This window comes from Strongylocentrotus purpuratus, unplaced genomic scaffold, assembly GCF_000002235.5.
Source record: "Strongylocentrotus purpuratus isolate Spur 01 unplaced genomic scaffold, Spur_5.0 spur5_contig_858, whole genome shotgun sequence".
Taxonomy (NCBI): domain Eukaryota; kingdom Metazoa; phylum Echinodermata; class Echinoidea; order Camarodonta; family Strongylocentrotidae; genus Strongylocentrotus; species Strongylocentrotus purpuratus.
In genome coordinates this window covers 2515001-2542641 of record NW_022145566.1, presented here as the reverse complement: position 1 = coordinate 2542641, position 27641 = coordinate 2515001, and the positions used below count along the sequence as shown (strand labels likewise).

Below are 27641 nucleotides of genomic sequence, written 5' to 3'. Positions count from 1 at the left end.
TTTTTTTAGACGGGTTACACTTGAAGTAAACATTAGTATATTGGGGTAAACAATATATTTCAAAATCTTGCAAACACAGGAGTCTGTAGATATTGCTCCTTTTGTATTCAACAGAAAATTAATAATACATTTTAGTTTGGGCAGAACTAAGAAAAAATGGTACTTGCAACCCTATGCAAGAGAAATAAGAGAAGGGATTATAACTAAGAAAATCTAAATCAAAACTAAAAAGAAGCCAAAAAATAAAAATTGATATTAAAAAACCACCTCTCACCTAGCACTGTCAGGGTTGCACTACCCGTCGCCTCATAATCTTGTCCATCGATAGAGTTTTCTGCTGTGCATTCATATGCTCCGCTATCCACTTCCAAGGCATTGTTGATCACTATGCTTCCCGCCAGTTCATCGATGGTGTATTTGTCCCCGTTGGTCAACTGGTTCATAATAGGGGTGAAAAAGAGAGAGAGAGAGTGTGTCATAGACTTGATAATAACAATAAGTTCTGCTATAGCACATTTCAGGACCATAGGCCCTCACAATGCACTTTACAATTAACAATTCATGGTGACCCATATAAAAAAAATAACTTTTAAGGGCTTTTTTGAAACTTCAACATCTGTAATGGAGCGTAGCGATACTGGGAGAGCGCTTCAAAGTTTTGGGCCTCCACATGCCAGTGCTGTCACCATAGAGTGTATAATATTGACCCTCTTTCGCCATTATATTGGACTGAATTAGACTGGAGATACTCACTCATCTGGGTCAAAATTACCGGTATATACCTTCTGGGGACAGTACTCATGGTACTGCAACAGTACAGCTGAGAGTGCTTCTTCTTCATGAGGACTGATTTTCATTAGAACTAATTATTTTCACACTTATCTGGGCCAACATTATATACTTAAAAGCCACAACAAAAAATCCACATAAACAATAACAGAGAAAGGTCACATTTTCTTTTCACAAATCTAGCATCAGTGCAAAAATGAGTACTCTCATTCTTTATGTTGTTAACTGATATGAATGCAGTGTGCAGAGATACGAAAAAAGCAACAGAAGTGTTAAGAATGTTGAACAGCCTGCTCACCACTGATCCCTTGAAGGTCCATGTTATTGTTGGAGTAGGTCTTCCTTCAACATGGCAGGTGAATGCGGCAGAGCTATCCTCTACAACACTCAGTTTCCTCGTCACAGGTGTGAAACTAGGTATCCTAGCAGGGATGGCTGGAGGGAGAGAGATAAAAAGTCATGTCAGAGATAACAATATACAATGTGAGTAACAGATTATAATATACTACTATCACTCGACTCCTTATTCATTTGATTTACTCACTTTTCCTGTTGTGTCCATTGAGGTGGCAGTACCATAATGATCAAATCAAATAATCAAAATAAGAGTGCAAGGTTTATCACGACTCCTTCTCCAAACAAAAACCATGCCATTATTATAGCATGAAAGAACATCATCATGCCTTTCCTCCATATTAAGACAGTTAATAATTGATGGTTGGTTATTGTTGTACCTGACTGCTATTAAAGAAAGGATGTATATGCTTGGAAGTAAGCAACCTGGGGAACAACGCCTTTAAGTCCTCCCCGAGGGACTTGGTAATGAGGATTAATGCATTTCCAAAGGGCACTAGCGCATCGACTTAGTTTCGAGCCCAGGACCTCCCGGTTACGAGACCACTGCTCTACCACTGAGCTATTGTACCATTTTGGACGGATTTCAAAGTTACCAAGTATACTCACAGACTACATTTAGTACAACACTGGTGAGTTCCTCTTTGTACTTGTTGGTAGCTATACACTGGAACACATTGCTGTCTGTTGTCTGTAGGTTTGAGATAGATATGGTTGCCAACTGGGGGTTTCCAGTCACCACAGTCCATCTTTCTGTATCTATGTTGGCTGTCAAAGGAGAAAGAAAATATTTCTAAACAACCGAAAGTATAGATTTAAAGGCCTTATTTGTACAGTTTTGGTAAGGCTTCAGAAAAATTTCATAACATTTCTTTGATTTCAGATGATAATTAACAAGATACTTGTAATACTATGCTGCTATTAAGTTTTTCCTCAAGAGAAATATTCAACAAATAAGATGTAAGAAAAAATGTATACGCCTGGCCTAGCACAAAAATTAAAACAACGTCAATTAGCACTAGACAATTATGAGGATTGTGTGTCTGCCACACACATGCCATCAGTTTGGTAGGGTCCTAGTGAAGGGTAGTATTTAGCTGTGATCTAGCATTCCTTCTGAATATATATATATATATTGAAGATTACTACAAATCATGGATGGAATATCAAATAAAAATCTGACATATAACTTTTGATTCAAGGAGAACACAATAGACACATTTCACTCAATTTCCTTTCTGCTATCAAACTGTAAATGATTTTTTTATTAAAATAAAAAAAACATGTAGGTTGACTTTACTTCCACATCATCATCCTGCTATACAACTTCTACTAACAGTTCTGTTTCCACTGTAGCACCATTAAGTACTACTGATTTTTTGCTCCCTATACTTATTACTTTAACTTCAGTCTATTTTGAACTTTCAATATCATAACATAATTTGTATCTTACAGAATAGGATGAATTCATCTCTTTGAAGCTTGAAGGGTGTTAACTCATATACTTTAAAATAATGCCCTTCTGTATCTGAGCAGAAAAACTGTTCTTTTTACATTTATAATAGATATAGGTGCAGCTAGAATGGAGAGAGTCCTCTTGGTTCCACACTGAAATGAAAATCCCTATAGCTGCTCTTACATTCAAAGTCAGCCCAAGGTTGTCCGTTAACAAGCCAATCGACAGCGGGTGCTGGAACACCCTCTGAACGGCATTCGATGTCCACTGATTCACCAGGTCCCTTGGTTTCATCGGAGGGTGGGGCTGGGAAATAGGGCGCAGCTAAATACACGAAAAGGAAGACAAAGGTAACAAAGTGGTTCTGTTAAATGTATCACTGTGACCTCAATCTTTTCCATTTGTTGTATAAAAGAGAGACATTCACTTAAATACATGTTTTTATGATATCCTTGTATACTTTATTTCCTTTAAAGTCAATGGCCTGAACAAATTATTTTTTATCCAACACCACTTAGACAACTGGTTCAATTTATAACAAAGTAGACAAAAATGAAATGGACTACTACAAAAGGTCTCAATACATAACTACTGAACATTGTACCGTATTCATTGGACAGAGTATGATACATTATAAAAGCACAGATGTTGTTACTACTATCAGGATATAGTATAAAACTAAGCATTTGCAGGCATCCATATACATCATTATTTGACTTTCAACTTACATTCCACAGTAACTACTGTGCTGAATTCATCATCTCCTCCTGTGTTTGATGCAACACATGTATACGTTCCCTTGTCACTGTTCTCGACAGTGGAGATGACCAGCTCCTGCCCGGATTCTTCGATAGAAACTCGTCCTCCAGACTGTAGCTGCTCCTCTCCTCGCTTCCATGTGATTACAGGGGTTGGGCTGGAGACGGAGAGAAAGGGAGAAAGCGATAAAGAGACAGGGAGAGAGAGAGACAGGGAGAGAGAGAGAGAGAGAGAGAGAGAGAGAGAGGGATACATATTTTCATACAATAGACCATTTTTGTAATGTAATCAAATTAAATGCACAAATCTTTGTTAAGTGCTTCATCACAAATTATTCAATTCATCTGTTACAAACAATTGTATTTTAAATAGTCAGTATGCGAATTGAACACATTACGTGTTGTTAGGACATGCCGTAATGTTTGCCCTACCTAGCAACAACTTATTCAAAACACAATTATTCAAAACAGGTGAATTAATTAACTCATGACATGACATTTAACAAAGATTTGTGCTTTAAATTTGCTAACATTACAAAAATGGATTATTCACAAAGTTATACCCTACAAGGTTTTTGTTTTCCAAGCCATTAGAATTGAATTTTTTTAGAATTTGTACCAATATCGTTCCAAAAGCAGATACAGTACGTGTATATACAAGAAAAGTAAGAAAAATATACATCTCCATTATGGAAGAGGGAAGTTGGAAAAATTGAGGGAAGTTGGAATAATTAAGGAAAGGAGAAATTTGTCGTCAACCAAAGCGATGTAATAAGAAAAGGAAGAGAGAGAGAGGATAGTGGGTAAACCTTAAAACATACTTACTATCCATAAGCAATGCATTTCAGCTTAAATAACTGAGTTCTGATGGCGATTTCGTTTGCTGCTGGTTTAGTGATTAAGCTGGCTCCACTTTCAACTGGTGGCAAATCTGAAAGCATACAGTTATTGATAAACAAGTTTAGTTATACTCCAACATGGAAATATTGATGATTGGTCAGTCATCAAATATAAAAGCAAAAAGCTCGTAAATGAGGAACACGTGAACCCACTGCTTCAAATCCTATCCAAGGGACTGGGTAATTGAAGATCAATGCCTTCCCAAGAGACACTAGTACATCAACTTGGATTTAAACCTAGAATCTTCTGCTTACAAGACTACTACTCTTTCACTGAAAAAATCATAATGGTGATGATGATGGTAATGATGATGGAGGCGGTGATCATACTACTGCTGTTACTACTACTACTACTACTCTATCTACTTACTACTTATTACCTACTACATACTACTAACTACTCATTACTTACTACTTACTACGGTACTAACTACTTACTACTTACTACTTAGCACTTACTACTTACTTCTTCCTACTTACTACTTACTACTAATAATGCCCAAGTATTCTTATGCAAGAAACAAATCTATATCAAAATGGTATAATTTTGTTCCAAATATTAATGAAAATATGTGCATTATTATTCCCTGATTAAGATGCATTTTTACAATGATGGCTAAAATACTATGAAGATGAAGACTTTAGAACTTCAACAGTAATTTTAACATTACTTAATTTAAAACTCTTGGTTATCTTTGCAATAAAACTTTTGAGAATATAGAAATCGATGCTACATGAATTTACGATTGACATGAATAAAATGTTTGACGGTAGTAGTGTGGCTAATTTGCAGTCGACATGATTCTCATAAACAAAGTATCTGGTTATAGTTACAGCCAGGGCATATCAACCAGTATGTGGTATTAAAGAATGGCAAGACAGAAGGATAGAAAAAGAGAAAGATAGGAAAAAGAGTGGGATAGAATGATAGAGAAGAACTGTGGATGGAAGAAGAGGATCGTATCAAAGAGAAAGATGGGATAGAGAATACGAAAAAGAAAAATTATTTACAAGGACAATGCCTTTTGAAATAAATTATTTTAATCATCAGCATGCATAATCTTCATGTGAAGCAATACACTAGTAGATTAAATTTTAACACACTCTGTTATATATTTTTTTAATTCATGGTTAAAATCACGCAGTTTGCAGGCTTACATAACATGTTATACATGCAACGACCAAAAAAAAAAAAAAAAAAAAAGTTTCTAAGGACATGACTTACAAACATATAAGAGAAAGAGAATGAAAGAGAGAACACAAGAGGGGGGGGGGGGGGGAATGGATGAATCAGAAAAGGGAATCAATCAGCCCTTTAAAAACAAAAGTTCCTGTTAAAATAGGTAGGCCCCTAGACATGCATCATTAGCATGTAGTGTTAGCATGCTATGTTAGTCTGAGGTGCATGCAAAATAAAGGGAACAAAACAAAAATTGGTTAGATATATTCACATTACGTTTATAAAATTCATTTAAAATTTCATTGAAATCCTCATGAATGTTGGTCAAAGGATGCATCATATGAAATCCATCTCTCTCCTAGAGGTATATGACTATATATGTATGTACAGCTGTATGTATATAATGAATACATCTACATCTACATTGCCAATTTGCCATCTTGATAAAATTCATAAACCAAAATGCATTTACTGAGTACCATTGTGACCTATACAGGACGTTATTCATAAAACAGTGTTAGAAAAATATTGACTATTTGTATGAAAGGTTAGAATATTAGAAGGAAGGAATTTTTCAAGTACGGTTCTAAGTTAGTTTTAAATGTACATCAGGCATCAAATAAAAACAAGAGGAGAGTTAGGGCATTCCACAAAATGCATCATGAAGGCCCATTGGTCATTCCTTTCTTGCACTTGCAGCTCGCTGGTACCTCTTTTGGAAATGTGTAATGTCGGTGGTTCGTCATAAAAATTGTCAGAAACAGCCCCCAATGTGAACCGAGAATTCTGACGGCGGAACCTCAGCGATTTGGGGGCTGTTTCTGTCTTGTTGCGGTTGTTCTGAATCTCTTCCTCATCGGCTACACTCGCGAAACAAGGGCGTAATTAACAAATATCCAAGCACCATGAGAGAAGAGAGGGAAGGGTTTGGGGGATTAGTTCAGAAAGGAGGCACATCAAACAATCAATCTTTTAAGAAAGAACAACATTCGTAACAGACTGGGATCAAAGTGTTCACTACGCAATACAGACAGTTAAAACACAAACAAACAATTAGAGTATTCAAGGTGGTAAACAGACAGATAGACTGTGGAAGGGAGAGCATTGCAATGTCAAACCTTGTATCTGAGATTAATAATTGATGTACCGTAATTAACGTTGTATAAACCGCCCTCGTGTGTTAACAGCACCCCTCTTTTTCTTTTTTTGCTGACTCTGTCGGCAGCAAGCCAGGTCCGTGTTAAAAAACCAGCGCGGGAAGGCCTTTCATTTAACTGCGAGGTGCAGTTGAATGTGTAAGATCATTAATGTAAATTAAAAAACAGTAGAGGACCTAGGATAGGACCTTGTGGTACGCCATGTGTAATAGAAGAAAAATTGGAGGAATTATCATTATAAACTACATATTGAGATCTATCAGAAAGATTACTTTCAAACCAAGATGACAGACAAATTTGAGTGTTGTTCTAGTTTCCGGAGTGGTGAGTCAACACACTGATTACTGAGCTGGGAGACATTGCCAGGCATATCGCCAGGTGGAGGGGCATAAATCGAAACTTTAAAAAGTACCTGTGTATAAGACGCACCCCCGACTTTGCATTTTTTTTGGCAGCATAAAAATGCGGTTGATACAACGTTAATTACGGTATTAATTTTCAAACTATCCAAAATATAAAGTACCATATAAATCAAAAGAAGATTTTCAAACCTTGCCAATGGAGGTAACTGGATTATCTCTACACTTAATGATTCATAACTTTTTTTGTTCAAATGGAGACCATTTGTGTTGCAATGGTCAGAGTCTCTAGCACCAATTATGATATAGCCATCTCTATAGGTGGGACATCAGGGGAAATTTTGTGTATATCTAAAGCTCAGCTCAAACAAGTCAGAAAGATTCTTAACATCTAATCTTCAGCAAAAGTTATGTACTTTGTTTTTTCATTCAAAGATGTATGTGAATCAATACCTAGTCTAAAAAGGTCTGATTTGCCTAAAAATCTGGTACACTTCTACCCCTAAAAATAATTTACAAAAAGGGAGAAAAAGACAAACTTTCACACAAACAAAATCAAAAACAAAATCAAATGTAATACGCAAATCAAACATTGATCATTACAGAATTAGACGATTGGAGATTTGGAGAGAGGCAGTTACACCATCATTTCAACAATCGTATCTGATGGGGTTTCATCATGAGTTATCTCAGAATCATTGCTATAAGTGTTAAGTACCGGTAGATTCTTTCCTGCATGATAGCTTTGACATTTCTTTTGTTTATTTTAGTATTAATTGAGGGGTGTTTCTAATACTTCATTTACCCCGATATGCACTTGCAGTAGTGTTATAATAGATTTCCACTGGGAAGAAATGTGCATTATACAGTCAATTCGCAGCATGTGATAATTCATTTCTATTCATTCAAATACGTATGCATGAACAGTTGGTGCTTGAATACGTATTAAGCGATGCATGGGGTTGTTCCAATCTCCGATTCTGATCTCATTTTGCATGATTTTGGTCTCATTTTTAAGATGAGGAATGCAGTTTCTTTATCATTGTCTTCTGTACTCCATTCTGCCATGAGAACTGAACATAATGCTGTCTATCCTCACGAAAGCAGGATGCTGCAAAATAACCCTGAAAATTACGCTCAGTTAAATAAATTTTAAGTAAGTCATTCAAGATCGCGATCAAGATGCTAAATAAATTTTCACTGTAAAACCTTATTATCATATGCGCTGCGGTCTGACTGTAGAGTGCAAGATATGAACAAGATTGAGTTATTTTCTTTTGTAAAGCTGAATATATATATAATGTAATTGACTACCTTAACTACATCTAACCAAACCTACCATTAACACGATCCTAAGTTATAGTTCTATAATACCATTAGAAAACATTCCAAGTTAATAGTTATATGACTTGTTCTCGGATTACAACAAACCATAGTCAAATGCATTCATATTTAAAAAAGGGAGGGAATAAGTGGTGCAGGAATGTCATCTACGGTTGATATATATTTTGAACTTATTAAAATCATTGAATTATTCATTTATCTTAGTATGCTTTAGTCCACTAATTAATACCAAAGTAAGTGAAGAAGGGGAAGGGAAATGCAGAATGTAAATGGATTTTTTTTTTAATGGAGGGAGGGGGTATCTAGGTGCGATTAAATATGTATGAATTGATGAAATGAACTTGAGGTCATGAAAGAAGATAAAGGATAACACAACAACAACAACAAATGCATATTAATGAAATAACCGGGACCTACAAGACAGTAGGGTTTCAAGTCTAAATTTCCTCCTTTTGTATTACTCTGAAACCAGAAGCTTTCATGTATTGTAAACAACAGCCATTCACACAGCAAGCAACTTTCGCAAATTGTAAATATTCAGTGTTGTGTCAATTGTGATACTATAATACAAAATTGTCGCGAATTGTGAGAAAGTTTCTGGTTTAACAGTGTCTATGTTAATAGGTACATCAGCTGCTACACCTACCTGATACCATCAGCGTGACTTTTGGTGTCCTCTGGGACGACCCTACAACGTTATTGATGGCTTGACAGTAGTAGCCTTTAGCGTCGCTTGCAATTACGTTCGAAAAGACCAGGTTCCCTTCTGGATCCTGGTTAATCCGCGCGTTGTATGTGATGGGTGTGGGTTTGGCAGCTGCATCGGTCCAGTAGATCAAGGGAGCAGGATTGCCATTAGGGACACCGGGGGATCCACCACAACGCAGCTTCAGGGGTCTTCCCTGATCCACTTGTATCGTTTCCGGTGCAGTGTTCTCAAACTGATCCATGACTGGAGATAAAAACGGAGACAGCAAAGAAACAAGCAGGTTTTATGACTCAATACTCTACGTCAAAACTGACCAATGATCCTAGATCTATAACAATTCTAACATCCCAACTCTCTATTATGTAGAGTATATTATATACCTGACTTAAGAAATCCAGCCATCTGATTGGAGTCGTGATTTAAGCCATTCCCGTAAAGGAACAAAAAATGCCAAAGCCGTTTAATAGTCCAAGAGTAAAATCCCTCAAAATTCCGGTTACCAGGAAAATAATAAAATTTTACTGCGATACCCATCGGTTTACGTGTTAAAATGTTCTGAGCGAGCGCAGACACCATACAGTGCTTTTGGTCTGCGATTCCCAACTGATCAAAATTTCAGTCATTTTTCCGGCAAAGATAAACAGACAGTTTCTCAGATTTTCTGTGATGTTTTAACCAATCTTTACTCAATAAAAAAGATTAAGGTAAGAATTCTTGGTATATTTTGTTTGAATTTGGCATATAAAAGACATATTGACTGCCTTTAATATTCGAGGTCTGGCTGTTTTTATATGCTCTCGGGAACCGTGCAGATCCTGCCATGACCCCTCGGCGCGCCTGGGTCCTTGAGAATATAAAAACATCCAGGCCTCTCAAAGCAGTCGATATCTCTATATAACAATCCTAACATCCCAACTTTCTATCAAATAGAGTATAACGACACCAATTTTGAACAAGAACATGAACAACACCAAACAACCTTTAAAGGTAATACAAAGTTTTGGTATGGGGTCATGAATTTCGTTCAAATGAATATGTTGGAAGCATAATGTAATCCTACAATATTCAGTAATTGTTGTCGCGGTTCAAATCGAGTCTAAAGTTATGAAATTGTAATAATAAACTTGTTGTGTTGTATAGCTCCCTCTCATGGTCAAGTTATTAATGAATCTATAAAACAATGTTTCTTGACTAAAATCGACCGATTAGCTATTCCCGTTTGGAAATTAAATATCTCAACTACATACTCTGAGATTTTCATGGTCGCAGCTACCATTGTACGGTCGTAGGCGCTATTTGAAATTTATCAAAATTTACCTGGAGCACCGGTAAATTTTTATATTCAATTTTTCTCGAAAGCAGAAGTGTTTTAGGGGCTAAATTTTCTAGTGCTTATAATACATCTACAGAGGCATCAAAATATATCGAAATTGTAAAGAATCACTATCCACCCAATATTCAAAATTTCCCAAAACTTTGTATTACCTTTATAATATAACTAGCAGGACCGCGGAAATCCGCGGGATTTTAGAGGGGGGCGGGGGGTGTAAATAGTATAGAGACTGTCTAAATTAAAACCACCAAGAACTTTCTTTGCCATTCAGGTCATTAAAAAATATACATGTTAAGCGTCCCCGCCCGCTTCTTTTTTGGGGGCCGCCTCCTCTTTTTTTTTTAAAATTTTTTTTATGAAAGAAAAAAAACAGCGTCCCCGCCCGCTTCCTTTTTGGGGGCCGCCTCCTCTTTTTTTTTTTTTTTGAAATTTTTTTAATTTTTTTTTTTTTTTTTTGAAAGAAAAAAAAACAGCGTCCCCGCCCGCTTCCTTTTTGGGGGCCGCCTCTTATTTTTTTTATTTTTTTTTTTTTTGAAAGAAAAAAAACATGAAAAGCACTGCTAAAATGTATTACTGATTTAAAAAAAAAAAAAAAAAATTGTCGGCCGCCATCTTGAAAAATAGCCCGAAAGTCAGGAAAAATGTACGGAGCGGCCATTTTGAAAGAAAAAAAAAAGGGCCTCCTCCTTCCCATTTTTCGAAAAAACAGGACGCTATAAGCATGTTTTTTTTTAATTTGGCCTTATATTAAATAAAAAAAACAATCCAACTGTACCGGTAGTTATTCTTTCAGCCACTGGAACAGGCAAAAAATTAAGTTTTTCATTTCGGGGGCTCCATTTCAAATTTTTTGGAAACTTTCGGGGGCTCTTTTTTCCATTTCGGGGGCTCTTTTTTCTGGGGCTACTTTTTCATTAATTCATCAAAGGATAAGCCTACAGTTTGTTGAGATTTGTTTAGTAGGCTAATGTTTCGGGCTTCCTGCTTCATAATTGCCTATTAAAAAAGAAACCCCTTTTTCTAGTTCAATAACTAAGACCCCGTTCTCACTCACTTTGAAAGTGGTCTAGTTAGACCACTCCAGACCGCTCCAGAGGAACGGGTCTTGAGGAACGGTTTGCGAGCGTTCACACTCCGAGCAGTTTTTATGGCTCAAACCGCTCCACGAGTCAAAGTGGTCTTGTTGCTATGGCAGCTCAGGTAGGCGGGTCAATTTTTTCGCGCGCGGAATCCAAACCCTATGTCACCTGATGTCCCGTTCGTGACGCGTCCCGTATACATGTATACGTGTAGTGCCTGCCCGATCGCTCATCGCGCGGAATGTCACTTCCGTTCAAAGTACGCTTTCCGTTCACATTGCACGTTGGAGCGCTCTTAATAAGACCCGCTCCTCAAGACCACCTCGGAAGGTGGACTTCTGGAGCGGTCCAGAAGTCCGCTTCCTGGACCACTTTGAGCGTTCTCACTCACCTAAGAACAGCTCCTGAGGAGCGGGTCTTAGAGCGCTCCAGAGCGCTCCAACGAAGTGAGTGAGAATGGGGTCTTAGTTTTTATGCATTGATTTGATGCAAGAACTGTAACATAATAGACCCTAGATAGTGATTATTTCTGGCCATGAATTCCGATAATCATTTTTCAAAGTAAAATTTTCACAAGAAAATCAAACAGTCTTTTAAAAACGTAGACATTAGAGTCTAGTAATACTTTTACTAATTCTAAGCTCAGGTTTCGTAAATCTATTCACGAAACTATATTGAAATCGCGGCAATAATGATGCAAACCAACAGATAACAATTTCAAAGTGTCAAATCTCTTCGACTCGAATTCAACTCACACACTGCTGCATAACTGCAGCGTAACTCCAGGAAACTTCAACACTGGCGCCGCAGGCGTCGGACGCCTGCGCTTCCAGTGTTGGAGCTTCCTGGAGTTAACTGCAACTCAGCTCATCTCACACACACTACACAGTGGCAATGCACTGTATTGTATGCGTGTCAGTTACGGTGATTTTGTCTGATTTTCTTTACTTTGAAGAAATGATTATCAAAATTACGTAAACATGGCGAGAACATCACAAAATAGGCTTTAATTTCATACCTCTATTTATGGAAACTTTATAATATTGCAGCAATCGTGAATTCGTGATGGAAATTGATTGCAGTTTCGCGATGTTTAGTGGTTCATGGTCTAGATTCAGCTTCTACCAAAACAAAATCGACCGCCAAAAACTCGAGCCCTACGCTCCGTCTCGATCTCGCAACTGCGAAAATGTACGTGTTTTGGCGTACTTGCGTGCGACATGGTAAGCCAGGTAAGGTATGGAATATGGTTCGAGTTTTTTTACGACCGATTTTTGTGTATACAATTTTATACGGATAGTCATCGGTCGTGTGTCTACGGATGTAATGTTGAATATCCATGAGGTATCTCTGTCGTCACGCATATCCTGCATTATGCATGTCGCGTCTGTTTTCGCCCTGGACGTCGACACGGAGGAGGACCTCGGGCGGAGTATAGCCAATTCCACAGAGTAGACTCTCCCGCGGACGATGGCACCGGGCACAGGTACCCCGAGGGGAGGGGATAGCCGCACCAACTTCGGTCGGCGATCTCATTAAAAAACAATAGAATACAAAGGCTGGCGGAGACGTCGCGCCCCCCGCGGAGCCTTAGCGTATTACTTATATAGATTATGCAATTCATCCAATATTCATCCAATCCACATGACACTGTGCCGAGAATGAAGGCATCAACTTACATGCCAATGATGTCATTATCTTCTGGGACATTGCTGTTCCAAGCCTGTTGTTGGCAAAACATTGGTACTGTCCATCGTCCGCTGTTGTCAATGATTCGATCACTAGGTTTCCCCCGTCCAGGCTAGCGCGATCATTGCTCTCCACGTCAAATAAGGAACCATTCTTCTCCCAGTAGTACCTGGTATAGAATCAAATCATTGGAACATGATTACAAAAAGCGGTTACAAATGCATCCATCCCCGGAGGAATTTTTCTCCAAATAATGTCTCCTCCTAAACCAAACTGTACACTCTCCGATCTCTAGCAGGTCATGCTTTTAAGGATCCCAAATGATATCATGTCCCTCAATTTAAGCCTTTGAGTTTTTCAGCAGGCCACCTTTGTATACGCATTACCGGTAGGCGGAAATCGGAAAGAATTGTAATGCATTACACATAGGGATTATCAAAAAAAAACATCTTAAAAAACTAGTCATTTTAGTAAGATCTCAAAAGCTCAAGACCATCTTGTACATTGCTGAGAATGTTCTACCTATATTTTTTCCTTGACAAAATGTATGTTTGAGAATCTACCAATCATAAAATGCAGTGTTAATATTCTTCCATGTGTGCAACTTACGTAGGTTCTGGTATTCCGGTAGCTCGGCAGCTTAGAGTTAATGGAATACGTTGGTCTCCATTAATCGATTCAGGCTGCTCCACTATGGAAGGTGGAACATCATCTAGAAGAGTACCAAAAAAAAAAAAAAATAATGATGTTATCAAACTGGACAAGATATATACCGTTAACATAGTCATTTGAGTGCTTGCCTATGCTGCTTTCTACACATGTGACTGCGTCTACTTTCTCTACTTCTTATTCTGCTACTAATTCTACTACATGTACAATTATTACAAGCAATACTACTACTTTGCCATTACACCCCTTCTTTTTCTTTTTCTTTCATTTCTTTTTTCTTTATCTGTGTAACTGTCTCCATCGCGTTCTCTTTGTTTTTTTCCAAGGAGGTTTATAGTTTTTCTCTCTCTCTCTCTCTTTTCTCCCTCATCTTGCTTCTCTTCTCTCTCCCTCTCTCTCTCTCTCTGTCTCTCTCTCTCTGTCTCCTTTCACTTCCTTTCACTTTCTCTCCTCATCACTTCTCTCTTTGCTTAAAACACTTTCTTTCATTATTCTGCTTCTTGACCTTTGGAAAATATCAAGTGCTGAATTAAAACTAATTAAAAAAATATTAAATTCATTAAAATCTATAAGGCATGTATATCTGAGGACCACAAAAAAAAATAAATCACAAAGCTATTTTGTTTTAATTTCTCATGTCATCGACTTTGTAAGCACAATGATAAAATGGGAAGGCCGTGACCCTATGAAATTTCAAACAACTCCACACTATGAAGATTCATCGCAATATCACAGACACACAAGTTCCAATAAAATCATAAACTTAATTTACAAAATTTAATGAAAAAAAAAAACAAATCAAAAATTCAAAACTGCTCTTGAAATATATTTAGTTAATTGATTGCATTCATTCAAAAAAGAAATTTTCCTGATTTTCCTGCCGGTTTTGTTTTTGTTCCACTTCTTTGTCACTTTTCCCTAAGTGCATAGAAACCTTTTTTCATAATGAGCTATATAAGAACTGTTCTATTGCTAATGTTATTATAGAGTTACCAGCATTTTCATGATACACTATCACGCCTCTTCCTCTATATTAATTTCATATTTGCCTAGATCCAATTACAAGACATGTGTTCTGCCTGGGTCAAACTGTGCACTATGCTAAAGAAAAAAAACATTCATCAAGCAATGAGAAGTAACTCCTCTGGGCTTTCTCAATTATTAATTTCTTTTTTTTGCTTTCGCTAATGGCAGGTGGCGTACATATGGGTGTGAACATTGGCACTTTGCTTGCAGGGGACCTCATTACAGACCAATCATTGAAGTGAATACTTATTTGTCCGTATAACTCTCAATTTCTTCCTCTCGATTAATAATTTTTGGTCTCGATGATGATCATCTGAACTCTAGCCATTCATCCCCCACAAGTACGATCATCTCAATTGGGAGCGACAAACCTTGAAATCTGATTTAATTTTGCAATCTGTCATAGATTTAGAAGTCCGTAACTGCTGAGAAATGCCAGCTGGGGGTGGGGTGGATTCAGAGTTACTAGGATAAGCATTGAATAGGAAGATACTGTGCTTTTCTTTGGAACCTTCAAATAAGAAAGTAATTAAATAATCAAATTCATAAACTCATGAATAATTCGTCTCTCCAATTAGTCTTTGAATTCAGACCCCAATGATCTTTCCAGTAGTTGACAGTACTAGATTAAAAAACTGCAACTCACAAAATTGTACGTATATATATATATATATATAAATATAAATAAATGAATTATAAAATACAACACAAATTTATAATGGTCTAAAGAAATAATTGGTGAAACTGACATCTGTCTCATAATGTAGTTTGATTGCATTGTAAGAGTCATCATTAACCTTTTTTCACCCAATTTTGTAATGCGTGGTCATCTGCTTTGTGATACAGCGCATAAAATACAGGGATGAAGTCACATGGGCTGCTGGGGTAAGGAAACCTAGATAAATATTGCCCTAGACTTCTTTAAACACTATGTCCATTAGCTCCTTCCCCTATTACTGGGATCCGATTCCCCCGACATTTCAAAACAAATCGGGGAGAAATTAAACAAATATATTGATCAATAGCACGTGAATATTGGATTGCGAGGGATCCGTGAGGACAGCAATTTGAGGCAATCTAAACACGGGCCAACATCACACTTATCGACCAAGGATTGTTTTAATTCTCACATCGATGAAGGGGCCAGCTTTGAGGCTTCTAAATAAATAGACTTATTTAAAATGGTGGTGTAGGGTGGTCTTCAAAGGGCAATGTTTTGTAATTTGATCTTTATGATATATTCTGATTATCTCTAATCTGTGAAAGAAATTATACGTCTCTACCAAGAAAATGATTACTATTCAAATACATAATTCAATGTAACATGATCAACGGACAAGTATTCTTTACAGATGAGAAGTCACTCGCTGTTTTGTTTGAACTCGTGCATTAACACTCATTGACCATATTATTTTAAAAATCTACCTTCATACCCACTTAAATGACCCTATCTAAAGACAAATTTTTTACACATTTAATAAGTATTTTAATTAAAGAAAAGGGGCACAAAGCAACACTGAAAAAACATGAATTTGATGTCTTTGACTGAACTTTTCAACAATTATAATAATAAAAAAAAAACCTTCCATGTCTCATATTTTGTACCAATTAATGAAAAATAACCTTTGAATATTTTAATTTTAATATATGTACTTAAACAAATGCAGTAAATAGGAGAGCATAACAGTAAGGCTGATCGAGCCAAGCAGAGCAAAATCCCTTGCTAGACCCTCAGCCCATGCAGCCCCTCGTATTCCCAGTTCCGTTTTATATTGTGATGTATTTTGATTGGAAGAGAACCAGTCAAGGTGTAATCACTCTCGTTTGTCAGCCCAATGAATCAAGATTAATACCGTTGAACAAAGCGGCCGACTGGCGTCAAAAACATAAACTCACTAATGGAAAGTTGCTAATGCACCCTTTGTGCTATGCCAGGCACAATTTCCGCCCAAAATTACAAACCACTTCCGTACCATTACAAAACCATGGAGAGCTTGCAAAATGCACTTAATGAAAGTTTTTGTTTCTTTTCGGTTGGGCTTTTTCGTTTCACGGCCTCTTCCTTAGCCATGATCTTTCCCACCTGCTTCTGATACCAACAGCCGTCTTTTTTAATCAATTATTCGTAGAGGAACAAATGCCAAGATGATCATATTCTTGTTTGTGTGCCTTGATTGACTATTTTTACATCAGAAATCAAATAAGTACATGTATTGAGATCAATAGCAGATATGAGTCCATTTGAAGCATATTTTTGCACATTATTCATATTTGCTTAATTTGACTTATTTTTTCCTCAGATGATAAAGAAAGGAATGTGAGGATCTATTAGAATATCACAGTCAAACCACCCATAAAGAGGGCTTAAAACAATTATTTCAATCATTGTACAAGTTTATTGACTTTATGTTGTACTCATGTTTCACCAACTTTCTCTCTTCTCTTCAATATCTTTCACATCAATCTCTCTGGAGTATATTTCTGAATTATCTTCAAAAACATCCAGTACTTCCTGATTATTTTACCTAATGCTCTTCTCCCCTTTCACCATCTTTCTCTTTCTTTCTTTCTTTCTTTCTTTCTTTCTTTCTTTCTTTCTTTCTTTCTTTCTTTCTTTCTTTCTTTCTTTCTCTCTGATAAATATGATAAACAGTATTATAGTGCATCATTTGTAGTGGAGATTATGAAAGTTTAAGTAGTTGTACTTTAAATCAAACTGTTAGGAACAAGTATAAAATCATGAAAAATGGTTAATTGACAACAGTCTAAACGTTTTGCATTTCCTCTGTAATTAAGTCCTTACCTTACATATAGTACTGCTACCTCAGCAATTAAAAAATCAGGCATTTTAACCCAAATTTGAATTTGGTAAATCTTGTCATCAATCTATCTAAGGTCATGTCCTTGGCTGTCCATTTTCATGTATGAGCCTCAATTTGGTTATCACAATCTGTATGTCTAGATGCTAAGCACATAAAAGCTTTTGCCCATTTTGTAGAATTTGTATTACCTTGAGGTTATCCTGTTAAATGTACATGTACATCAGAGGGAAAAAATCTAACATTGTCCATGGGAGCCTTACATTTAAAAAAAAAATTTGTTTATTTATTCTTTTTTTAATGAATTTTACTTGCTACAGAACTACAAATTTCATTACAATAGTGGTATGAATTTTCTATTGTTTTTGTACCATAGCTCTTTTCAACTTTACCAGAGCTGAAGTGCTCAGTGCTCCAGTACAATTTTTTTCTCCCACTGATGTACAGTATATACATGAACATACATTCTGAGGCAGCACGTTGACAATCCACTGCATGCATGTGGCCTTTAATCAAATATATTCATTTTCACCAAGTTTGATTGATAAATACTTATCAACATTCATAATCCATTAATCATCATTAGTAAGAACTTCAAACTGAATATTAAATGAATAAGGATGTATTTATCAAAAAACAAGTTATCATGAATTGATGAAATACTGAAATGGAAGGAAATCATGAAGAATGTATCACAAAAAAATAAAATACAATAGTTATGCCACACATGAATCAATGACTTTAAGGAATGAATGACAAAAAAATGATGAATATCTTTACATGTAAACTTGTATATTCAATATAAAAAAGGCACAAAGAACATAACAGAAGATAAAGCACAAATGCACAATATATAGAGGCAGCTCTCCATCAAGAAATAGATATCTAGAACAGACCTTATCAAACACAGATCTGCTGAATGCTAGAAGGATGTTAGCTACATATGAAATGATACATATTAAAGCCTTTTGATACCCAGCACATAATACATGTGAGTATATGATAGAATCATATTTTCTCCTCTTTCTAAATAATGATAACCCATCACAATCTTTAAAACAATAGTTTATATTTTATGATCATATCATATTCCATATTTCTTTTAATGATCATATTCATATTCTGTTATTCCTTTCAAAGTGCCCTTTAAACATTCAAAAGTCTCCTGCCATGACAACATTTTTTCTTAAATATTCTTTTAAATCAAAGTTAATCAGACTTAACAATTTTGTGGGGGCAGCAAGGATGTGAAGAAACGAAACACAGAGTGAAAAATTCATTTTCAAAAGATGAGTTTCCTAACATTTTATTCCCTGTTTCTGTACTTGCATTTGCAAAGCAAACATAAAAGAAAAAACAGGTTTAATAAAAAGAAATCCTGCTTCAAGTATCATGCAACCTGAAAAGACACATGGAACCAATTGCACAAAGCAAAGGAATACACACAACATAATTCATAAAAGGAAAAACAAGTAACATTAAACATGCAATGTGGGTTCAGCCATAAATAAGCAGATCCATTGGCAAAGCAAATCATATAAAGTGACAAAAATAATTGAGGGAAACTTATACCTTCACTTGGCACTTGGGCTTTTACTCTTGGGAAAACTAAAAATTTGATTTCAAAGAGGATGGCAGCAGGAAAAGCAAGAATAATCATCACAAACAAGAAATAGTAATCATCACAATAAAATCATAGAACTATCATAGCAGGTTGCATGGTATTTATTAAAGCAACATGTAATTTGAAATTTATTTCTCCCACTACTGCTAGTCAGGTCTTTGGTATCAAAATGAAACAGGTGGGGTGGGGGAGGGGTGAGGTCAATTGTATCCCTTCACTCATTAATTCATAACTTTAAACAAATATTAGGGGGAGGGGTGAGGTCAATTTTACCCCTTCACTCATTAATTCATAACTTTAAACAAATATTAGGGGGGAGGGGTGAGGTCAATTTTACCCCTTCATTCAATTCATAGCATGAACAAAACTTGTGGCCCCTTTTTTGCGGTAGTTTCCAACGTGACAAGCCCTTAGAGTGTTGACTCCTGAAGGTAACTTTTTTCTTCTTTTTCTGGTAATGTGTGCAATGCACAAAATAAAAGAACCACATACTTGGAGAAGTAGCCCTCACAAATAAAATTTTGATTTTGACCCTGCAGGTCTTGTTGCATTAAATGATATATTTGCAGTGGTTGAGAATCTGTCTCTTCTGAAATAAATGTCTTTACTGCCCTGTCATATTGGGATATTGGGAATTTGCTTGTCATAGAAAAATACAAGGAAGCCATCTACACATCATCTCCCAACTAAAACAAATGGCAGGGATTTATTTGCAAAGGTATAATGAGCTGTGAAAAGAAAAGAGACATATAGTTAAAAGGCAAAATAACAAATATCATATACGGTACAGAGAATACTTTTCTAGATAATACAGAAGACTATCTGTATTTTTTAATTTCTAATGAAGAAAAAAAAAAGCTCTTACAAAAACTTAACACGCTAAATTCTAAATTTCACACATAGAAATGCAACAGAGAATAGATTTTTTGATTTTTTTTTTTTTGGGGGGGGGGGGGCGGATTTGAGTTTTGTTGATGAAATCATTTAAAGGAACATGTTTACTAAAATGAAATATGAGTTTCCCACTGTACATAGTAAAATACAAAATGTAAATGTAATTTCTAATGTATATACCTAAACAATTAACAAGCCTATGATGGTATTTTCTAAAGTGAAAGAATAATGTGAATGTTTTCATATCAACTATAGGTAGGAATCTACATTTACATTCAAATTCCAATATTCATCTGTTTAATATGAAAACGGTAAAGATGTTTTCATCAGTGGCCCGTTGCACAAAACTTACCATTGATAGTAACTTTGCCATCAATGGTAACTACCATGGAAACCTTGATTTTGATTGGCTGTTGGGCCCTGTTACCATGGTAGTTGCCATTGATGGCAAAGTTACCATCAATGGTAAGTTTTATGCAACAGGCCCCAGAAACGAACAAGTAAGAATATATATGTGCTCATTACTTTTGATGCGTAACATATTAGTTGTTGTTGTTGTTGTTGTTGTTGTTGTTGTTGCTGCTGCTGTTGTTTTTGTTGATGTTGTTATCATTGACTTAAGGTGGTAAGGATGGGGTAACCTGGTAATGAACATCTCATCATCAGAGGAAAACCAAAGGTTACCCTTAGTCCCTAAATTCCCTTTATTTTTCCAGCATTATTGAACACTGAACATGAATAATCAAGCTGCAGTGACATAATACGATTAAATTCCTGATGTGAGCATTCAAACTAACGGACCGGGGGTGGGGGGGGGGGGGATAGTCCCAGTCTCAGTTCAATCCATTCATTATGAAATTTTCTATGTGTGTATAAAATTATGAATATGAGTATTGGAGTGAGTAGATGGGGGGGGGGGGGATATATTAGGTAGCCTTTACTTCCAAACATCAGTGGGGACATGGTGACTATGATTGTATTTGAGAGAGGAATAATGCATGAGTCCATTCATTTGAGCTAAGGTAGTCATTAAAAACTAATCACTTGGTCAAAGAGAAACAAATATTTGCCCCGCCTGGCGACTTCCATGTCATCTTGATGAAGCAGTGGGCACAGGGGATGATCGGAGCCCTAGTAAACATGCTTGACTATGATAGATAACCCAATAAAAGCGTTGGGTATTATCTTGGTACAGAGCTAGTTCTTTATGCGATAATGAGGGGTTGCTATGGAAACTGATATGATTGCCAGACTTGTTGGCTGTTTGATGAAGGAATGAATGTTTGTTCAGTCTTAGCTGCATCAATCAATTTTTTTTTCTTAATTTTTTTTTCTCTTTTAAATGGGGTTGCTAGAAATAATTGTATAGTATTTCCTTTAGATGAATGAATAGCATTGATTTTACAACTATTCAAAAGTGCAAAAAATAAGAGTGTTCCAATATCCACTTCTATTCTTTATTCTCATCATATTTTATGCTTTTAAAAAACAGTTGAGGAGAAGGGAGTAACAAAGAGAGAAAGGGTTTTAAAAAAAATACATTTTGAAGAAATAGGAAGATGGAGGGCAGGAGAAAGACTAAAAAAAAAAGAGAAAGATAAAGAGAGAGACTCACAGACAGAGAGGCAGACAAATATTAGAAAGATGGAGGCACACAGGCATAAAATTTGAGCCGGAGAGGAGGAGGGGTATAGAAAAAGAAGATGGAAGATAAGATAGGAAACCGTTGTGGAGCCTGATCCACTTTAATTGAAAGCGAAGGACTCCATAAAGAATTATGAGGCTTTTGGGCTCCACTGAGTTCGTGAAATGATGCTCTTGATCTGGGCTCATTTTTGTCATAATGAATTCTAGACCTATTATTATTTAGAGGTAATTATAAAACAGATTTAAGGATATTGCTGCTTAATGACATCTTTCATTTTCCAAAAGTCACATTTAATTGGTTTTCTGTGCCTGAGCCCATAGCTACTTTAATGAATAACCTAATGTGAAGGATGAAGTATATATATATGAATCAAGTCATTCTGAAATATTACTGTTGACGTTTATTTACATACAACTTGCACAAGTTAATCCTGTATTCAGATACTACCATACTCGGTGGTCTTTTCTTGGGGGTGGAAGGGGAGGGGGAGGGGGATCGATGGTCAATTTTTGTATAATGATTGTACAGGTACCTATTTCTGCCAAGGTAGCCTCACTAGTGTGATTACGCTTCTTTCAATATAGCAGCATTAAAGTGTACTTGCATGTTTTATGACAATTTCAGAGAAAATGTATGTGGTTTTGCAGTTTTTCATTTTTTTCTTCATAATTTTTTTAGCTTGAATTGGAAAAATATGCCTGATAGGAAAAGACTACCAACAGAACATGTGCTTGAAGGAGAAAACAAAATTGATGACAGAATACTGTTTGAATTTGTTTTCATTGCATTTTCTAGTTTTTGACTATTTATTTGAAATTCATGTATAGAAATATAGGAAAGATATTAAAGAGTGGCTTTGCTAGTGTATAAAAGAAATGTTGATTTAAAAATGTTCTTTCCAATTATTACATATAAGTCAGAAAGAATAACATAAAAACGTTTGTTTACTCAATACACCGTAATAAGACAGTGTATATATCAAAGCAGCCATTTTGCAATATTGACAAAACTAATCTACAATTTTTTCATTAAGTAAAAGAGAGAAATATATCAGAATAATCTTCTTAAAATGCCAAGAAGTGAAGCAACATGGATTACTTACATGCAAGTGTCAGAGTAGCTATGCACAGTAGCAGACAGATGAGACTGAAAGAGTTCATTTTTGGTTGTTGTGATAGTCAATCATCCAATAAATAAGTCAAGGTGTTGGACACTTCTGTCTATCTCTGGCTTTGGCTCTCTCAGGTTTTTCCCCTCTTTGGCAGTAGAAAGCTCCTCAGCTGTATTAAAACCTGTAAAAACAAATAGAGGTATTTGAGTTAATGATAATGAATGTTAAAAATAAATTGTTTTTCAATCATGTTGCTTTCTATTCCACCACATGCTCGTAAAACGCACATAGCTAAGTGGAAAGCAGGTTCATGTAGACAAGTAGACAAGCACAGTATTTTGATTCAACCTATGAATATGCTTTTTGTGTTTGTTATTTAGTTTTGTTTTTGTTTTGCTTGACTTTATTTTCTTTAAACTGAAGTCTGAGCTTAAAGGGTAGAACTGAAGTACTGGTAAAGCTTTTTTGACTTATGCCTTGTGTACGACAAGGCCTAAATGGACACAAATACGTTAAGTCTGCTGTCTGCAACAATATCAAACCCAATAAATTATAGTTTAACAAGAGTAAGATTCATAAAAAGGAGTAAGGAATACATAACAAATCTAGAGAATGATAAATTGAACTAAAGATGAAAAAGTAAGGCAGAGAAACCCAAAAGAAACCGAAGTAGATAGGAAAAAAATAATCAAGATGGCCTTAAACAAATTTTCTACCAGCGTTCGAAGCCCTCCCTGGTGGCTGTTTTCACATTCAGGGACAGAGGAAGGGGGGATGATACAAACTCCTGGATTGAAGGGTATTACTGAGATGGAATTGGGAGCCCAGCGGAGTAATCCTACCGCACCTCGCTACGCTGATTGATTCTGATCACATGACTCATAAAGAAAACATTCAAGATGCGGCACATCCCTCAATTGTCCTGGTCTACTTTAATAGACCTTGGCTCTCACTCCTGCTCCTGCTCCTCCTCCTCCTCTTCCTCTACACACTATAAAGCATGCACCCAGACAAAGGAATTACACCTCCAAGACTAAATTCACAGCATCCTCTATGCGAAATATCCCATGATTTATCACCGAGCAACATTCTAAAAAAGCTCTCGCCAGAACTTGATTGCCTACCCTAACATTTCTTGTATCAGACTCTATCATCAGTATGCTATGATAGGAGTTCCTTTATTTCTTTTGTTCGACAAAAGTCCTGGATGTTTCAGCCATTAGTGGGATTATTTAGAAGCCATTTGACTCCGATCATCTCCAAGACATGGTTGACTCATCGTAATTATATGATTTATTCACAACACAATGACATCCTCATAGTATGCTTCTCTGCATGTTTAATACTGAAAACATAGATGACATAAAAGTTCATGCGAGCAAGATCATACTTTTACCGACTATTGAATTTGAGGAAAGACAATTTTTTTCATGTAAGAACTTCAGAGTATGTATTTAAGGAAGCAAATTTTTGTATCGTAAATGCACAATTTTGTGTTCACTTTAACAAAATGATTGAAGATACCCATTTACAAAAAAAATCAATGATTCTACATAACAGAACATATTCACACAGTCACACATTCTTTTTTTTTCTTCTAAAGGGCATTATAAAAGTTCCATCCTATTAACTTGGCCTCATTCCAGAGTCGTTCCATCATACCTGATTGGAGCCATAGGGGAATATGGGACAGTCTCACTGGATTACGAGTGCAACTAGAGCATGACTAGTAATCTACATAAGCTACTCTACAAGACCAAAACAGATCAACATCATGCATGTTTGTGCACTTTGGAAAGGGTATGAACTAATATATTCTAATAGCTGTGATCTGTATGGACGAGAGCATCAATAATAAATGATGTGACTTATGCATTAAAGATACCCGATATTCTTACGTCTCGCAAATTGCGCCTCCTTTTTTAGTTGCGTTTTGGTCTTTTCTATAAATGGGCATTCTCAAAAGGACAATGAGAGTGTCCACCGAAACATATATATCTGGCTGAACTTTATATCAAAACTTAAATCTACTGCTTTTATATTCAGATTGTAATAATTCATAGCAAATCTGAAGCAGGTGGCATTATTCTTTAAAAATTCCATTATTTTATTAATTTAAGCATTATTTTTTTTTAAATACTAAATTTGATTTTATTCTGAAATAAATCCTGTCATCAGCTGCTTTGTTGCCATCTATACCAAGTTACTTCCATGATCATGTAGGTATTGAATAAATAAAATTGAGGCTTTTAAAATGCATACGAAACTCAACTTTCTCCTGACTGTTTCATGCTTTAGAAAAAGATAGCGATATGGTAACAACTGAACATAAAAGATGAACAAGTATGAACACTTTTTGAAATTCTAAAATGGGATAGTTTCCTGCATTAGGATGTAATGGAAGTCATCACTAATATAGACATGTCCACTTTACATGTCCAGTATCTGTCATATGAAGTGGCTTTTGGCAAAGTTTCTATTCTAAACCAATTTAGCAATTTGTGGCCTGAAACAATAGAATCAGTCTCTTTATCTTTCTACTCTCCTCCGTCCCTTGCTTTTAACTCTCGGTTTGAGATGGAAAGCACGCGTCACATCTCCATGAAATTGACATTTCAATTACTCAAGATATGTGCATCAAACTTGACGACAACAGGCTTGGTGGAATATCTGACTGCTATATAGCACTCTCAGATAGAGCTCTATATATCACAGCAAAATAAAGAGTTGGAAAAAAAAATAGAGTAATACTCAGACAAGCTTCCCCCCCCCCCCCTTGATCTTCATTGTTTCAATATAAAACAATAGTATCATCTCATGACAAATTCATGTCAGGGGAACAAGGAAAATAGGGAAAATGTACATTTGGAGTGTATAGATGTAAATATCATAAACCTTGATCACCATTATTAGTTTGCATTAACAATATCAAAAAATTGACAAGAATATGACCTGGGAACTTGTGAACCAAATTCTGTCGATTTTAGTGGAAACATTATCTTATCTTACCTACAACGATTACTAACTCAGCCTACACTAAGCAAACCGATGCATGTGAACATGTAAGGTAATCACTGATTCATTGAAGTGAATCACTATAGACAATGGACCATTTGGTTTCACAATCTCTATGTTTTTTGTATACGCTATCTAATGAAGATAGCAACATACTATAAAGGTGAACACATTAACAGATTATAAGTTGATGTCGTACCGATGCACAATAGATTAATTTCTTAAAAAATTCATGCAGAAAAATCTGACATATCACAATATATATATATGATTTTCTCAATAACATCTTTAAAACATAAAAGTGACTGCTGACCGCTATGAAGTTTAATGAAAATAACAATTTAGTTTACTGCAATTAGTGCATCAACATAATTATGCTCATCCCAGAGCCTTAACCATAAATTGGAATTCTACCTTGTAGTCAAAATTACCTTTTAACTCAGGGCCAACTATAATGATACAAGTCTAGACTAATGTGATTGTCTTACTCACAGAAATACAGCATGGTTTGCCGTTGTACGATTTATTATTCATACAATATATGCTGGTGTAATAATGGTGATGGAGGGGAGTGTGAGGGCAAAGAAAAGTACGATGAACCTAATATAGTTGTGGCGGCCTGATACCGAAAATGCGTACAATCATTTTAAATTGGACAGATAACCAGCACAGTGCTCTTCACAGCACTCTCCGTTAATATTTGATGTTTGCCCTTTTGATACGACCCTGTGCAGAATGGAATTGGGTTTGGTGGATTCTGAGATGCAGAAGGGTGTAAAATGTGTTGATTTTGATAAGGATTAATACCCTTCTGGCTGTAAACAGTAATAATATGAAAGTAGGAGGGGCCAGGGATTTCCTTCTTGACTACGGCATGAAATTGAGAGGAGATGCTTATTTGAAAGTCACGGACGGTCACCGAGATAGTGAACTCCAATTTACAACTTATTTGAGGATTGGTACCTCCCTTTCGGAAAAAATTCAGAAGGATTACAAAATCATTTTGAACGAGGAAATCAAATTGAGAGAATAGCGTGAAGAAAGGCAGAAAAACAATAAGTAAAAAAAGACAAAGAGTATGAAAAAAGTAGGAAGGGGGGATAAAAGTCAGAGAAAAAGAGAGGAAGAGAGAGGGAGAGGAGAGAGTATGAGATGCTAAAATAGGGGAAATATTAATACAGAGGGGAAAGAGTGAGTGAAAAAGAAGGAAGATAGATGGCAGGGAAAATTAGAAAGTAGTCTTCATACATGTAGGACTGAGCTGCCTGTGACCTATACAGTTAAAAGTTTAAAAAGTCAGAATGCTATAGAGTTCATTTCCACCCTTACCCAATTAACAAATCAGGCTGCTACGCTAATTATACATAGGAATTCCAAACATGCAGACGCTGAGTAATGGGTTCCCCTGCAATTTTCTTATAAAGCTAAGACATTACACGCCACAAATCAGTCATCAATTGTAATACAATACACAACAAGTTCATTAATGACAGTTACTGCCAATTTGTCAGGAGCACAATGAATAGGCCGTGATTGCTAGAGAAAGGAATTTGCTCAATTATTCTGCCATACATATTTCTGAGTGGATGGGTCTATGAGTGAAGTTGTAATACGTATGGAAGTACGATCAAGTTGGTAATGATGTGTTTGGTGAAATGAGATTTGATTGATTCAATGATGTTGTAGGGTTTGGAAATGGCCATGTCTGCTTGGATGGCGACGACCGCAG

General features: G+C 36.1%; 1 protein-coding gene across 6 annotated transcripts in view; it reads right to left on the bottom strand.

Annotated features, from left to right (window-relative positions):
- The window catches only part of LOC115917984 (neuronal cell adhesion molecule-like), a 105960-nt gene that overhangs the window by 41170 nt on the left and 37149 nt on the right, over positions 1 to 27641 (bottom strand). For 3 of the 6 annotated variants that reach the window (XM_030997818.1, XM_030997825.1, XM_030997831.1), the window contains 12 exons: positions 22889 to 23078; positions 19193 to 19228; positions 13716 to 13818; positions 13097 to 13275; positions 8943 to 9248; positions 6147 to 6296; positions 4183 to 4288; positions 3328 to 3515; positions 2783 to 2923; positions 1753 to 1911; positions 1088 to 1224; positions 275 to 434 (listed from right to left, as the gene is read on the bottom strand). In XM_030997818.1, coding sequence (XP_030853678.1) covers positions 275 to 434; positions 1088 to 1224; positions 1753 to 1911; positions 2783 to 2923; positions 3328 to 3515; positions 4183 to 4288; positions 6147 to 6296; positions 8943 to 9248; positions 13097 to 13275; positions 13716 to 13818; positions 19193 to 19228; positions 22889 to 22946 — 1723 coding nt within the window. In that variant the 5' untranslated portion in view covers positions 22947 to 23078. The remainder of the gene's footprint in view (positions 1 to 274; positions 435 to 1087; positions 1225 to 1752; positions 1912 to 2782; positions 2924 to 3327; positions 3516 to 4182; positions 4289 to 6146; positions 6297 to 8942; positions 9249 to 13096; positions 13276 to 13715; positions 13819 to 19192; positions 19229 to 22888; positions 23079 to 27641) is intronic. The other 3 variants (XM_030997839.1, XM_030997846.1, XM_030997853.1) reach the window with 2 other exon arrangements.